Source organism: Coffea arabica, chromosome 6e (assembly GCF_036785885.1).
Source record: "Coffea arabica cultivar ET-39 chromosome 6e, Coffea Arabica ET-39 HiFi, whole genome shotgun sequence".
Lineage (NCBI taxonomy): Eukaryota > Viridiplantae > Streptophyta > Magnoliopsida > Gentianales > Rubiaceae > Coffea > Coffea arabica.
In genome coordinates this window covers 2,942,424-2,959,146 of record NC_092321.1, presented here as the reverse complement: position 1 = coordinate 2,959,146, position 16,723 = coordinate 2,942,424, and the positions used below count along the sequence as shown (strand labels likewise).

The window sequence follows — 16,723 nt, the reverse complement described above, 5'->3', positions numbered from 1 at the left end:
ATATCCTGAAAACTTCAACTTTGGGACATGGAGGTTCAACTTCCAATTCCAGCTGCATTATAACGTTTGAACAACTTATATGGCCTAACAATTTATTGTATGTATAGATTAAAAAGCACCTTGTCTATATCTATTGTGAACTTGTGCTCTGAAACTCAACAAAGTCTCATTTTATTACTAGTTTTTTGTCTTTTAATTACTGCAAAGATTTTTTCCCCTAAACAAATTAAGTTTGTAATAAACCTTGAAGTGTTAGGGTAGAGCAGTGATTTTACCCTGAATGAGGTAAGTAGTGGGTCTCAAATTTTTGATGGGGGAGGTCGGTGAAATTTCTCAAATCTCAAGCAAAATCAATGCAATTGTTAGAAATCTCAAGGGCGATTTCTGAAAACAAGTATATCTTTTAGAGTTTCGTGTTCTTGCTTTCTTCTATTGTTCTTTTTTTTTTCTCCGGAAAATTGACCTAGAAATGCATTTGTTATTTCTTTTTTGTTTTTACCACGAGCTTCGGAAGACACGAAGTCCACCGAATAAGGTTTATTCTTGATTGAAATGATAATAATCTAATCTTGTACACCCAAATATCCGTCAAAATTTTTTTAAAAAAATTTTGCTTTTCTTAATTTGTAACGTGTATTACGAAAGCAGTCCTTCATGTTTTTGGGCCATTATTAATTAGTGGATGCTTGTATTAGTACGAAATTGCGTTTTTTCAGGACATAATAGTGTAAAAATTAGTTCGTAATTTGGATTTTATTTTCTCTTATAGGAGGCAGATTATTTTGGCATTTAAATCAAGTAGACTTTACGATGACCATCCCTCATCTAATCCTTTTTCCCTTTTCCGTTTGAACGAGTAGAAGAAAAATGTAAAAAAGGACAAACGTCATTAAGATTTGGGCAATTTTTCCTCCACACCCATCCATAAAATGGTGTCCGTGATAAGATAGGGACGATATTTTGGGTCTACCCATACCAAATTTAAAATTCTATCCATATGTATTTTAGGATGTCCAGGACTTAAATCCCAGAGAAGGAATTTACAAATAAAAACGCAATTTTTTTTATTTAAAAAAAAAAAGAAGAAAAAGAAGAAAACGAATAGGAGAGGACCAATTAACGTGTGGACCACGTTAATATTAAGCCAAAACAATTAGTAGTAGCATTGCTCAAATTTGGCAAGTGAATGTTAACAATAAATAGGAGGATTAGTAGGACAATGGTCCCACACCCACCAGAGTTGCGAACAAGAGCGTGCTAATACAGTGTCACGTGCGAAGACAGCTCTATATAAACAACCAAGGGCGAGGCCCAAAAGAAGAACCAAAGCCGAAACACAGACGCAAAAATCGTCTTAAAACAAAAAGCTCGCCAGTCGCCATATTCAAAAACTCCATCCTTTGTAGCGTCAGTGTTAGCGGTAGCAGCAGCAGAGTCCTATACGTGCATTGCTTCCTCTGCGGCGCACGTCCGGTGTTACACCTTTGCCAACTGCTACAGGAATTTTATTGTTTTAGGGCCATTTATTCTAATTAGAACACCCCCACCACCACCCCCCCACCCCTTTTCCAACCCCAATACCCTACAAAATAAGAAAAAAAAAAGGTTGTATAGAGACAAAGACGGTGGTAATTTATATATCGAGAGAAAAGAAGAGGAAAATGGAGACGGAATGCGAAACCAAAGAATCAAAGTTCCGGAGGATTTGTGTTTTCTGCGGTAGTAGCCAAGGCAAGAAGACTAGCTACCAAGACGCTGCTATTGAGCTTGGCAGGGAATTGGTATTGCTTTTCTCTCAAAGATGTCGCCTTTCTCCTTTGCTCTTTTCTTTGCTTTCTTTGATTTTGCTATCTTCACCTCAAAATTTTCCAAAATTGGGTCTTTCTTTTTACACATAAATCCTTTCTTTTTTGTTGACCTGGGTTTTTTATCAATGTGCCGTTTTCTATCAAGCGGCGTGCTTCTTCTTTTTCCTTTTCCGCTGGGAAGTGTCGTTTTCAGTTTTTCTGGTGTCTGTGTCAAGTGATTTGAGATGGGTTTCGGTTGAAATCAATCAAAACTTTCTCCGCATTGGTGTATCTATCTCTCTTTTCAAGTTGGTTCATGGCCTTTTTCCAGAATTCCGGAATTCGATGTTGGCTGCTTCCATGACGAGTAGCTTTGGTTTGTCTTCAGTTCATCATGCAAATGCGGTCTTCCTGGGAGTGTTTTTATTTTTCATTTATTCATTTATTTTCTTTCAGGCTTTCGGTGCCTTGCATGTTGTACACTTGTACTCTCTCTCTCTCTCCCGCCAGGGAGAGGGTCACACATTGCTGTATTTTCTTCGACTTGCTTTCCTATTTACACAGGAAAGATAAGATTTTTATTTGTTTTATGATCTGCACCTTCAGTTCTCCAATATGTCCTGTAACTTTCGTCCACAGGTTTTCCTTTCTTTCTTTCGTTCACTCTTTGCTTTTTCTATACCCCTTTTCTCTAACTTGTTCTTGATAGTTATTGATAAGGAGCCCATGGAAAGAATGTACTGAATTGACCTTATCTTTTTATGAGTTCGACAGAACCCATATTTTACCTTCGAGTAAACCTTTTTCATCATTTACAGTATCTAAAGATGTAAAATAAACAGATAAAATTGAAAAAGTAAACCGCCTTTGCATCGAGGGCCCTGAAATAAAAAAAAAATGTTCCTTTTGATTCTCTGCAAAGGGCAAGAACTTGACTAAACTGGAGCTATCATGTGAAACGGTTCCAAAAGCCTGGACTGGCTTTGATAAACCTAAGTCTCCAATTTTTAGTATTGAAATAGCTGCCAATGAAAATTTGAAGTTCTGGGGTTTATGGGTTGTGCCTTTTTTGATGTTCTTGAAGGTCTCCAGGAACATTGATTTGGTCTACGGAGGAGGCAGCATAGGTCTGATGGGTTTGGTTTCACAAGCTGTTCATAATGGTGGTAGGCATGTTCTTGGGTAAGGTTCCTTCCATTCCGTTCCTCGTGTAGTATTTCCCTCACAACTCTCAAAAACAGGGTAAGAGAAAACAGAGGATTGACAGACATAATCAATGAGGAGTTTATGCTTACTTGTTCACTAAAACTAATTTTTGTCATGTTATTGTCTCTCTGTAGAGTTATTCCCAAGACGCTCATGCCTCGAGAGGTAATGTCTGCTATGCCTTAATAAAGTCTTAAGCCTTTTGCCCTTTTCTTAATAGGAGTAGAATAGTATCTTGTGAACAAGAAGCCCCACCGTGCTACTATATTGTCATTCCTCCCCCTGTTTTATGGTTTGAATCAGTTTGTTGTGAGATTTAACTATTCTTATTTGCTTTTTTTTTTTGGTCCTCGTAATCATTGATAGATGGTAGTAATTTTTTCTCATTCTTTCTCTTTCCTCCTTGACTGACTTTAGAATAATAGTTTACAGACTTGTTAATTTAAATGAATGTTGCTTTTATCTGGGCATTTTTTACGTATATCTCTTTTTCATTTTGGCTACTCAGTAGAGTTTATCTCTCCCTGCCTCCTCCGTGGCCTTATCTTTTTGGTGTACTATAATAGCTTGCATTTCGAAACAGCTACTAGTAGTATGAGTTTTTGGGTTCGAAGAATTTTTTCTGATTTTGCCTTTTGTCTTCCCGTCTCTCGTTTACATTGTTTGGCTGTGAGTATTTGCTTCCCTGTAAATTTTTTACGTCGTCTCTTTCTGTGGCTGAAGTTCTCGATTTATGTATGTAAATAAGTCTTAAATTATCTATATCCAGTGGTGCATGACTACTGTCTCTGGCCTCTGGAGACTTTAAAGTGTTCTGGATTAAGTCCACCATTCCTGCATGCCTCATCATTGCTTGACTGCACAAGTGCACAGCACCCCTGTACAAACTTTAATCTCTCTCTCTCTTCATTTCAGTTTCGGAAATTAATAATTTTCTTCCTGGGAATGGGTACCTTTTTCTCAGTTAACTGGTGAACCAGTAGGGGAAGTGAAAGCAGTGGCAGACATGCATCAAAGAAAAGCAGAGATGGCTAGGAACTCAGACGCTTTTATTGCCTTACCAGGTTGGTGTAAAACTTTGCAGAAACTCTCGTATTTGCACTAAAATCTCAAGGCAGATTAATGAAAAGATAGAGCATCCAGGTGCTTTTATTTTTCTAATTTTGGCACCCTGGATTTACCACATCTCTCATGTTATGATTCTTTTCACAGTAAATCAAGTGTCCTACTTACTGAACCACCCCTTGCTTGATTTTTACTTTAAACTGGAGAAAAAGAGAAGAAACTATTTATTAATAATAATCCTTTCCATACTGATGGTCGTCCCCTTTTTATATTTTATATTTTTTGTGGAGGAACACTCATTGCTGAAAATTAACTTGAATAACACTCCTGGATCAAGAAACAGGTTTAAGAAACTAGAACGAGGAGTTGCCTTGTATACGGCTTAGTGTCCGTTGTCTTGGTTGTCTCTCTCAAGAGGGGGGCATCATCAGGGGTGGGAAGGTTTACTTTATTTATTTCTTTTTCAGGGATTTTCTTCAACTGCTACTATTTTGTCAAAATAGAAGTACGTGCTAAAATAGAGGCGTTTATGAGGCCATCTGTTATGTTCCTCATCAGGAAATACGTTTCCTATTGGAAATGGAATACTAAAAGAAAGCTTTCCATTGTGGATTTGCATCTTTTGCATTTTTTTGGTAAAATGGATATGCGTTTCTGATATTGACTAAGTAAAGGCTGTTGTGATGGTATGAAAGCACTGTCCAAGTGTAAATAAATGATCACAAACTTGCTGCTTTCTGTAGCTTGTCACGAACCCCGAGACACATGATTAGAGAGCAACCCTTCAAACCCTAGTTGTTGACCTATCAACATCTTGCACTGAAAATTAGAGCTTCTAATTGTGAAATAAACTCACTTTCACTTTGTGTGTTCAAGTCTTGGATCTAACTAAGTACCTCTTGCTCTGCGAATCCATAGAAGTTCTCTCACATTCAATGGGCTCCACAATGTGTGGGACCTTTTACTTCATGAAACAAAGCTTTTACTGTGGTCATGCCCTCTGGTGCCACCTCACGGATGTTCCTTAGCAAATTATCATTGCGAGGTAGAGGAGAAGAAAGTAGCACAGTTGCCGTAACTGCTTGTGCCTGCTACAGCTCTCTCCTCTGTGGCTCTGTCTCACTACCTGTAGTAATATGTAGATGGTCTTATGCTCATTTCCTGTGGGACTCAGATTCAGTCCTCAAATCAAGGACGCACTCTACTGATTGATTAGTCAACTTTTAGACGCTAGAGTAGCAAGCGATAATTCATCATCCCTATCTTTTCTTTGTCAAAGGTGCATTTGACCTTCTTCTGGTTGCAAGTAATTACCTTATGATGTCTTCAGCTCAACGCAGACATCTCTTTTCTCATTAAAATTTGTACTTGACATGATTATATGATCCTCAACTGCCAATGCGTATCCTAGCATCATTCCGATCACGCAAAGGTATATTATACTAACTGCTCATTGGACCATGTCAATTCACGCAGGTGGTTATGGGACTCTTGAGGAGCTGCTTGAAGTGATAACCTGGGCTCAGCTTGGTATCCATGATAAGCCGGTAGTTTTTGATATTCAACTCTTACATATTTAATCAACATGCTCAGCTGTTATGTAGGGGATCTGAATAGACAACCCTCCGACAGTAAACGCTGGTAAACATTTTGCAGGTGGGATTGCTGAATGTTGATGGTTATTACAATTCATTGTTGTCCTTCATCGACAAAGCTGTGGAGGAAGGATTCATCAGTCCAAGTGCGCGCCATATCATTATTTCTGCACCAACAGCTCAGGAGCTGGTCAAGAAATTGGAGGTAAATGTTTTTAAAAGCTAAACATTAGTTTTTAATGTTGAGCACTTTTCTTCTGAATTGTCGTGTGTGTAAGCAAAATGAAATCCAGTCACTCTACAATTTTGAAAAAGAAGAAGAGCAAAACCTTGGGAAATTAAACTAGTCAACAAGTTTTCTGCATTCACTTTATGAGTTAAGTTTCAAAACAAGTGATGTAAAATTTTATTTGTTCATTTTTTATGAAAGTAGATGGAACTGCGCGCATGCACACGCCATTTAATTTTGGGGGCTGAATTGGCAGCTGCTACTTGTAACCCAAACTAGTGCAGGCAATGCAATAGTTTGACAAACATTTTGTTCATGTGAATTTCTCGTCATTTTTTTCAGGAATATGTTCCTCGCCACGAGGGAGTTGCTTCAAAGTTGAGCTGGGAGATGGAGCAGCTTGGCTATCCTCCAAACTATGATATCTCAAGGTGAAAAATTGGGATTTGCTGCACTCGAGGGAGCTGTTAGATTATTAAATTTATGGCAGCAGTTAAAAAAAAAAAAAGGGTCTGTCTGACTGGAGGGTTCTTGGAATTTTTGTTGCGAGGGGAATTCTTTTGTAAATTTTGAGATGAAAGTGACCTCAATGCTGACATCTGTCTATTCCCTTCGCATAGTTTTCATTGCAAGTTGTAACTAGTAAGTAGGGAAAAGAAAACTCTGGAATTGTCGTATAATCCTCCTGTCTTTAAGAAAGTTCATAGTGGGCTGCATTTACCTATGCAATGTAAGCAATTAAAGTTTCTTGTAATCATACACTAGAGGATTAAAGGGCTGGGTTGGGTTGAGTATAGATAGCTATGGCTGAACCTAGAGCGTGTGAACGAGGTTTATCTTTCACCGTCTGGGTAAAAAAAAAAATGTAGGACCCTAAAAAAGATGAATGTCAAACCCTGAATCTCATGTTTCTGCTAATTCTTTGACTTGATGGTGTTAAGCTCGTACCATGCCCCATTTGGCTTTGACTTGATGGTGTAAAGACTTTAAAATGTGGAATTAATGGATTTTGTTGACAAAAGAACGCAGACTGCCATGTTTCATCTTATCCGATGACTAATCAATCATATGTAGTCAAAATCTGGTTAACAAAAAAATTTAAAAAAAAAAAATGAAAAAAAGAGACTAGCTTCCATGAGTCAAGGGAGGGGACCTGGAAAATTGTGTGCGAGAGAGAGAGGGACTCGTGCAACCGTCCCTGCCAATTTTAGCTCATTTCAACTGCGCGTAACATTGGTTCAACTGCGCGTAACTTTTTTTTCACATGATGTATTTTCACAACAGATAGTGGTGGGCCCCACACTTGGCGCGGATTTCGAGTTACATGGTGTTATTTCAGCCGCACAAAATTTTGAGGGCCAATTTTCAGCCGCACAAATTTTTAACCGTGCAGGGACGGTCATACTGATGACCGTCCCTGCCCCAAATCCGAGAGAGAGAGAGAGATGAATGAATGAATAACAGTAGTGTTGATCAGTTTCAAGTACGAAGTCCTTTGAGCATCATCAGAGACATTGTACCAGAGTAGAGATACAGCTAAGTCACCCATGGCGTGTGGTCAATGTAACAGCGAGAGGAGAGGTCTCCGATGATCACATTCATAAAGGAAAAAAGAAAAGATGGTGACAACTCACCGTCCTTCCTCCTTATCAGACAAACATTCACCACGAGGTTGAACAATAATAATGATCTTCCCCTATAAATGGAAAAAGAAGCATTGCCTCACACATTCCAATTACGTTTTCAGTCTTCAAGTTCTCTGACAGGTTATTATTATCATTGCAGTTTTTAAGAAAAAGAGGATTAGTACCAGTAGCTAGCTACAGTACTAGTAGTATTAATTCCAAACAACACGTTGTTGGGGACCTTACATTTCGATTGCTCCTTATCCCCAAAGAAATGGGCCAGCGTTAGCAGTTGTCCACAAAAAACTAGAGAGAGAGCCAGAGAGGAGGGGGGTGGGGGACCAATCTGTCTTGTTAGAAACATGTTGGAGCCGATTTCAGGGCCCTGATGCCCTGTTTTGCTGTTAAGGTTTAAGTTAGTGCCAACAGACAAAAGTTGATCCAATTCAGGACAGGCAACCCCATTTTACTCTCTACAGGCGAGACTAGATCATTATATGTGGTGAGACAAAGCTTCTTAGAGTTGGCTCGGATGATTTTGGGTTAGTTTAGTTAGGTCTTGAGGTCGCGTGTTCGAATCATCTCTCTACCACTTACTTGTGTATTCTTGGAGAGTCGGGTGAGAGTCGGGTGCACAAGCGCAGGGAGATTAGTCCAGCAAAAAGTTAGAATACTCCCTATGTTGACAAAAAAAAATTATATATGATGAGAGAAAACTCACAACAACAATATTGATTTCTTCTTCTTATATGACTACTATTTTATATATATATATATATGCAAAAGGGTGTGGGCACTCGGCATATTAAAAGTCGAACGTGGCTCTGTTACAATATGGCTAGTGCTGCAGTGAGAACTTATAATACAAAGAGAGAGAGAGAGAGTGCAACGATGGATCAATTTCAACGTAAATCATACTCTTATATTTATTTATATAACAAATATAACATGTGCATCCTTCAATTTGGAATGCCAAAAAAAAATTCCTTTTTAAAGTGTCGCCAATGCAATGCAGAATGAGGAGGGAATTTTATAAAGTTCAGGGGATGCAAATATGGTTTAAATTTAAAAATCTCGAAAAAGGTTTCAAAACCATTATATAATTTTTACCCCACCACACCACACCACAACACACTTGTGTGTGGCTCCGCTACTAATTAAGGGTCCCTGTCTTGTTGTAACAATGGGTGGGAGCGAGTGTTCACCTTTCGCGGACTCGGGGCAGGGACGGTTGCACAGGTGCAACCGTCCCTGACAAATTTTCTCTTCATCAACAGCGCGTAACTTCTTTTGTTCATTGTGTAACTTTTTTTCCACAGGTTGTATTTTCACAACAGATAGTGGTGGGCCCCACACTCGGCGCGGAAATCGAGTTACCACTTGTTATCTGAGCCGCACATTTTTTTGAGGTCCAATCTGGACCATGAACCGTGCAGGGACGGTCATCAGTCATACTGATGACCGTCCCTGCCCCAAATCCACCTTTCGCCCACATGTCAGCACTATTCTCCACTGTTCTTTTATGTTCTTTCTAATAAAAATTGAGCAGAAAAGGAAATCAAAGACACGTCCGTACATTGATGGACAAATGGTGGGTGGATAAAACGTGTCATATGAGGTGGGGAGGGGGAGGTGCCGTGGATGAAACAGGCAGCAACCATGTGCCCGCCTGCTGACAAAATCATAGGCATTAGTAATATGCCTTGGCCTTGGCCTTGCTCTGGTCCCTGTTCCAAAACTACTTCGTACTTGCCACTGTATCTCATACACCTTTTTGTGGTAAATGTCATTCATATATGGGCGTAGTAGGCTTAGCTGATGGGTCTGGTCAGTCGGTTGCTCAGCTACTCTTGCTGATCCATATGCCGCTAATGCCCATTTATTTGCCCAAGCAATTTTGTGATTTGGTGGTTGAAGGGACGGTTCAATGATGTTTTTGTCCCCGAATTATATTCCGACATGGGATTTCCGGATTTACCCAGTTTCTGATTTCTGTCTGCGAGGAAAATTTAGAAATTGGTCTCCATGTCCATCTTCATCGTGACAAGGGAAGAGTCCTCGAACATGCGAAGGAGAATCCAGAAATGGAAAAGGAGATGTGGATAATTAATCAACTCATCTTCCGATGCGGTCTGGTCTGGCCATTTTGTGTAACTCTCGACGTCTTGATATCCTCCGTGTATAGCCGCCAATAACGTTGACCCATTTAAATTTTTCCTCTGCAAAGCAAAGCAATAATTAGATTGTGCAAGAAGGACCATGTGATGTGTGGTCCGATTCTCTCGCAATTTAATTGACGAACTTTTTAAATTTGAAAGCGTAAATAATAGGGGCAACGAGTCCGCAATTGGACCCTCGTCCAGTTACCAATTAGTCGGACGTGGGTTTGTTGTAGGTTTCCTTATATTACTTTTAATTGGATCCTCTAACTACTAACTCTCAAGTATTTTCTAATCCAATTGGGAGTGTGTGATTTTATCTCTCGACAAAAAAAAAGAGTCCGCAATTGGAGATAAGTTCATTATAATAATGCTGATGTCGTGACACTTGTCCGTTGCATGAAATTGATCTCAAACTTTGATCCTATAATTGATTTTAAAGATTCCGAAAGTATCTTTAAGTCTCTGTAGCAAATACTCGTTCTCGTGCAAACACAGCCCCTGTAGACCTTTTAATTCCACAAAAAATAGAAAAAAAGAATGAAAGTGCATGAGGAAGCCAATTAGAGCCGAGCCGAGTCAAACTTCCACCACATTTCACTCTTTGGGTTATGAGAAAAGAATTATAAAATGAAAGTGTACGAGCAAGTAAGTCGAGTCGAGCCAACACAATCATAATTATACCAGTTTAAACAGCATTTTAAGTTTTGCCAAAAATTGCGTAATCATCAATCAACCAAGCCGAAGAAAAATCGGGTAACGTTAGTTTTGTCTTCTGCTCGAGTACTTTGGTTTGTGGTATGGTAGTACAAGATTTCTCATTCCGGGCAGAATTTACAAAAAAAAAAAAAAAAAAATTGATTGTGATGAATTTATCAATACAGCATGGAAGGCAAATTCCATTTGATACACACCAATTCCAATGGAATTGACGGTCTGACAAGCAAATTTCTATGAATTAACATTTGCTGATCTAGTTGTCTACGAAATTGATCGCCATAGATTGTGCAAGAATGTGTGGTGCTCAACATTTCTGGAGGATAAAGAGAAGGGAACGTTCTTTGTGGAGTATTTTACCGGTGTAGATATTATTATATCTGGAAGTGTTGTACAAGAATTTATTTTAAAGAAATATCGTAGAGAAAAGGGCTGAAAGGCATATTAATTAAAGTGAGGACCTTTTATACATTCCAGTTTCTTGTCTCATTCATCTCATATTCCAACAAATAACATGCCAGTACAAATGTATTTTACAGAGTGAAAGTTTTTTGTAGTTTATAGCACATTTTAACAGGCAAGAGTTTGGGTTTAAATTACCATAATATTTTCCCCCTTTCACCATCATTACTTAAGAAGAGAATCTATTGAAACTTAGCAAAGGAGAGAACCCAAGGGAGGGACATGTCTGAACCAAAGATAAAATAGTTGTCTGCGGTTAAGGTGGGAATACACTAGGGCAACAGAGGATACAACGTTGGTCTCCAGTTCTACAGACAAACATAATACAGAATCGACTCGTGGGAATGATTATGTAAAAGAAACGAAGAAAGGTCAGCAATGTGGATCATTCATAACCTGGTCGATCACTTTTGAGGGACTGAAACGCAGGCCGTGATGCATAAGAGATGCCTGCTCGACAAATTAATAGGACAGCGGCACAAGTCCTCTTCTTCCCCACTGCCTTTCCTTCACTCGCCTGTTTGGTGAGGGGCCAAATGCTACACGTGAACCTGGGAATTGTGAGCCACTGTGAATATGATGATGTTGGTCTCTCCTTCCCCCGCCCCACCAAAAGCAACTACAGATATGGCCAAATCCACTACTTTCATATTATTATTCGTCCTACCTGTAACTGCATTTTGTTCATTTCGCGGCCGTCTTTTGGTATTGTGCATTGCGGGTCTGGAATAATTCAAATGCGTTTGTTAGTTGGCAAGTCCACTCAGTTGGTCTACATTCTTCTTCCCTTGCAATTATATATATATATATATTCTTGCACCTTGCTAAAATGTGATGTAGAAAGGATTAAACAGAATTAGCTTTGAGTTGATGCAAATCATGGAATATATAGCGTAAACAAACTCGGAGCGAACCAAAAATTAAACTCTGTAAACAAACAAACTCAAGAGCGATCCAATCAAATCTTTCGCGAGTGGGCAAATCTTTTACAGTCCCATCATCAGCTTTCTTTCCCTTATTTTGTTGGCAATGTTATTGTTGAAAACTCAAAGTACATAAGCCATCAATCAACTCAGAGTAACTAAGCCATCAATCCTCGTGCACATCTTATGCAAGTAATTGTAGATTGTGATCTTCAAGGTGCATGTTTTTTTTCTTTTCTTTTCTGCTTTTGTTGGGGGAAGAAGGAGAAGCGGGGTTGGGGGAGGGTTTGCAATTTGCATTGGCTACGAGAAAAAAGCAGAATCAAATGCTTTTGAGGTTTGATTTTCTAATAATCGAAATCCTCCACAGTCTAAACGCATCCAACAAAATCAACACTTGAAGAGCAAGAAGTAAATAAATGATAAATCCATCGGATCAGCAGTAGTGTTTTTACTAAACTGGATTTTGTACGGCTTTTGTTTGTGAATAGGTTCTTTTTTGATACATTCAGATATTCAATGCAGTAAACAGGTTTCTTTTTCTTTTTCTTTTTATTTTCCTTTTGATACTTACCCAAATTTTTTTTAAAAAAAAAAAAAAGAAAAAGAAGCTGGAATAGGTTTTTTGCACATTCAATGCGGTAAATCCAATATGTATCTTGTGCCTAAACGGGACCAAGAGTACAAACTGCAAATGCCCAGAAGTGGAAATCCAATAAGTATTTTGAATCCCCCATATGATGATGTTAAATCCCCAATTTGTGATGGGCTTGGATCGTCTGGGCCGAGAAGAATGGAGCCTATAGACAAAACCCACCACTGAGTTCCTGGACGGATCCAAAGCTTCCCTAATTGAAAAAAGGCCCAGAGTTCAGTATGTATGAATCTCGATCCAAAAAATCCAAGAGTAGAGATGGGTTGTGGTGGGAGAAACGGCGGAGCAAAGCGACAGAGATTGGAAGCAAGGGCACGGCAAGAAGGGACCAGACATCACCACCACTCACGTCCGGCCATCAGATGACCCACACGCCTTATTATTTACCGATTATGGGAGCCACTCTCCCTCTCTGCGCACTCTGCAGAAGCAGCAGCCCAGTAACTAACCACCTCTCTAGCCTACCACGGATTCCAAAGTAAAAAGGATGTCAACGTCGTTTGCACTCCGCTCCCATTCTACTGCCACTGCCTGACAATACGGCAATTGCCAACTGCCCAACACCCCCACCGCCATCATCCTCCTCCTCCTTGTCTTGTAGCCGTCAACTCAGCCTGTGCTTATTGGTGGACTAACAAAACCAGACTACCACCATTCTGCTGCTACTCCCCTCCGTCGCGCGCACTCTGTCTTTTGTATCCCTTACCGTCTCATCTGCTTATTCGACAAACAACAGGCCATTATTCGAAATATATATTTTATTTAAATCACATCATAAAAATGTTACAGTATTATTTTTAAAAAATTAAATAATTTTGTATGCTTCGCTTGGACATTTTGATTACTTACACTATTCGACAAAATGACATTTGTGTTTATAAAAATTTTGATTACTATAACATTTGTTTTTTTTTTTGTTTAATATAAATATATTTGTACAGTAAGAATGTAATTATACAGCGACAACGGACAACGGTTGTACCAAACTAGACTGATTGCGGCTTTTTAGCGATGACGGTTGGTATCGCAGACAAATGAATTAAATCACTAATTAGCGATGGTAATTACTTTAACCAATTCACTTTAGCAGTAATGGATGCCATCTTGAAGATCACTGTAGCAAGATAAAATCACTCTTTTATGTAAATTAGTTGTGTGATAAAACCATTAAATGTACTCAAATATGGTAGTTTTCTAAATGTAATGTAAACGTACAGCTGATCAATTTACGTGACCGCTTAATCGTTTTGGCGTAAATGCATGCATGCAGTAGAACGCCGAACCGGGGAGGGGAGGGAGGCAATGCGTCCGACCAGGAAACAGATTGTACGGCGTAGGATGATAAAAGCACTCTTGTCCTAGGATGAAACTCCACCAAGTTGTACCAATATAAGTTAGCTCAATTAATAAGAGTAGATTATTTGCTCACAAAAAGTTTTATGTTTGAATGTGGTTGGCTCCTTCAAAAAAAAAAAAAATATTTGTTGATGATATGAGCATTATTACGTTAGTTAGTGGACGAATCGTAAAAACCCTAATGATTTCGAAGACATGTTTTGATCCGTCGAAACTAAATCCATCCAAAAAAGGACGGTTTATGTTGTTGTATCATGTATGAGAATCATTGAAAAAAAGAACCTCAGGACGTCATATTGTAGAATTGCGACCTCAATCTCTCATAACTAGTCAGTCTTAACAGTGTTCTACCCTACCAATTTCCATTACAACGTGCGTAGTCTCGGAGACAAACGAAACACCCTAACCTCTGTACGAAATCAAACGTTTGTACAAGTGGTTTTTTTTTTTTTTGACACGAGCAATCAGTAATGGATACACCATAATATACAGTCGTAGCATAAGAGGGTCAGGTAGCAGCTCCTGGAAATGATAGCGTTCATCAGTCCCTTTCTTTGTAATGTGGGTCGCTGCAGTTAGTGAGAGAGTGGCCATAGTTCCTGACACAATAATTGCCCAGGCCTGACTGCTACATGCTTGCTTGGGTCAGCTCTTAATTGTCCCTTACGAATATTAGTCCACCGGTGATTATGCACTTTTATTATCTTGTACTGTCTTGTCTCCGCCCATTTTTATGTGGTAGTTCACCTTATAGTCTTTTGTTTCTGGGTTGCTTGCAAAATAACCCCCCAGATGCATTTGCAATTATACCTCCTAAACTGATAATTCTAAATTTTGCCCCCTTATTGTATCAGTTACGGCTTGTTGCTACAATCAAATGAATTTGCCATATTTTTCCTCTGAATTTGCCTGACTCCTAGCGGTGTCGTGTTGCCTAAAACAACCCAATATGTATCATCATAGACACTCCAAAAGACTTATTGTTATATCATTAATCTAATGAAAAATTGAGAACATCAGTGATTGATGTCGTACTATAACTGGTATTCTTGTGGTCAGTGTAATAGGTGTTTTCTTTTATGGTTTATATTCTAGATTGGGTTCATCCCTGTAGTGATCGAATGAATTATGTTGTAGATATGAAAGCGTAAGAACTCGGCGGAATTCCATTCTTTCTTTGGCTAATTGAAAAGGGAGAACCCGTTGAGTTCTTTTTTCTGTTGATGTTTTTTGAAAAATGAACTTCATTAAGTGATGCAGAACACTCGCTCCTTGATAGTATCTATCGGTGCTTTCATTTCAAAGCTATAAAAAGAAAGGAATCACTCAATTTCTTGGATGATAGAGTATATAATTTTATAGATTAGATATTTGCAAATACTTACTGTACTAATAGAACGGGAATCACAAAAAAATTCGTTCTCGTCCTCAAGGCTCCACTCGATTAACGAGGATATCGATTGGATGCATGAAATCTCCAATCTGACTCGCAAAATACCCCTTCTGTTTGCTCTTTCCTTTCCGTATAAATCAACAACCCCAATTTCTGTATAAATCAACAATAAAATAAGCTATATATGGTACTTGATAAATCAACTAAACTATATAATGGGATCAATTATGTATCCATGAAGAAAGTACTTCGGCTAAATTACTAAAGTATAACTCGTCCTTATTTTTTTAATTTGCTCCAATTAAATCCTCTGACTATCACCCTGTTTGCTAATCAATTTTTGATCCATAAGTAGAGGCGCCATCTAAAAGGTAAAAATGTCTCCACCATCGACCGATTTGAATAGGAGTAAAATGGGAGATCCAACTCTGCCGATAGCTTCTTGTTCCTAGAAAACACAAACACTTGTAAAAAAAAATAAAGAGAAAACAAAAGTTAACCAAACCAAAAAAGTGAGTCATCTCCATCGTGAAAAAAAGGGGGTAGAGCTCTACCCAAAAAAAAAAAAAAAAAAAAGGGTAAAGGAGTTGGTGAATGAATGAGGGGTATTTGATTGGTAAGAGGATTGAGATGTTCATTGCTGATGCGAGGGGAGGGTCGAAGGCTTGATGATGGGTTTGCTGACTATTGCAATTCATAGGGAGTTTTTTTTTTTTTTTTTTTTTGGGCTTTCCCGACAAAAAAAAAAATTTTTTGATTGCCAGAAAGTGACCCGTTTTTTGTTGCGTTAAATTCTTGTTTAGTTGAGTTCAGATGCTGTCATATCGTTTTTATTCCTCATCTGTCACTCTGTCTTTTGCTTTTCTTGCGATAGATTTTTGTCGCTTGCTTTTTCTCTAGCCATTTGATGATTTTTTAGGAAGGAAAGTATTAAGCATCTTGAAGCTTGGTTTGGTTCTCGTCCTCCTATTACCACCTCCTATGAATCAAGTTTACCGAAATACTAATAGATTAATCTTATATACATATTATCATTATTAGATATATAATACATATATAACATTTAAATTTAAAATTATTTAACTGTAATAATATATATACTGTCAATGTATATAAAATTTACTTAATAATAATAGTAGTAATAATAATAATAATAATAAAGTATGAATTTGGGTTTCCAATACCTACAAAACGGCATCAAAAGCTTCAAGTTTTTCGTTGATAGTTGGAGGAATGAATTGATGCGCAATAAAGTTGGGGATTCATGAAAAAGTTGGAAGACCTCTTTTGTCATCGGTCATTTTCCCTTTTTTTTTTTAAGAAAACTAACGGAATCAAACTCAGAGTTTCCGTTAAGTCAAAGGCAATCCACAAGCCTCAACTAGAGTTAAATTTTGCTTTTTGTTTCATTTTAGCACATTTAGTTTTTTTTTTTTTTTTTTGGGGAGCCAAGGACTTGCCTTAGAGCAGTATTGACTTCCATCCCATGACCATGAGTGATGGGACCCTTAATCCCACGGCCTCGGTGTCCTCAACATCTCACGATATTTT

At 38.4% G+C, this 16,723-nt stretch overlaps 1 protein-coding gene across 2 annotated transcripts; it reads left to right on the top strand.

The window, feature by feature from the left end:
- Positions 1-1,325: 1,325 nt before the first annotated feature.
- Positions 1,326-6,639, top strand: LOC140009298 (cytokinin riboside 5'-monophosphate phosphoribohydrolase LOG1-like). 2 transcript variants are annotated; one of them, XM_072054430.1, is made up of 7 exons: positions 1,326-1,781; positions 2,872-2,969; positions 3,128-3,158; positions 3,958-4,057; positions 5,535-5,605; positions 5,715-5,858; positions 6,225-6,639. In XM_072054430.1, the coding sequence occupies exons 1-7, from the start codon at positions 1,662-1,664 to the stop codon at positions 6,315-6,317; spliced, it is 657 nt and encodes a 218-aa protein (XP_071910531.1). In that variant the 5' UTR covers positions 1,326-1,661; the 3' UTR covers positions 6,318-6,639. The 2 variants fall into 2 exon arrangements, with proteins under 2 accessions (XP_071910531.1, XP_071910532.1); XM_072054431.1 differs by lacking the exon at positions 1,326-1,781 and adding an exon at positions 2,290-2,426 and having other exon boundaries at positions 6,225-6,501.
- The last annotated feature ends 10,084 nt before the right edge of the window (positions 6,640-16,723 follow it).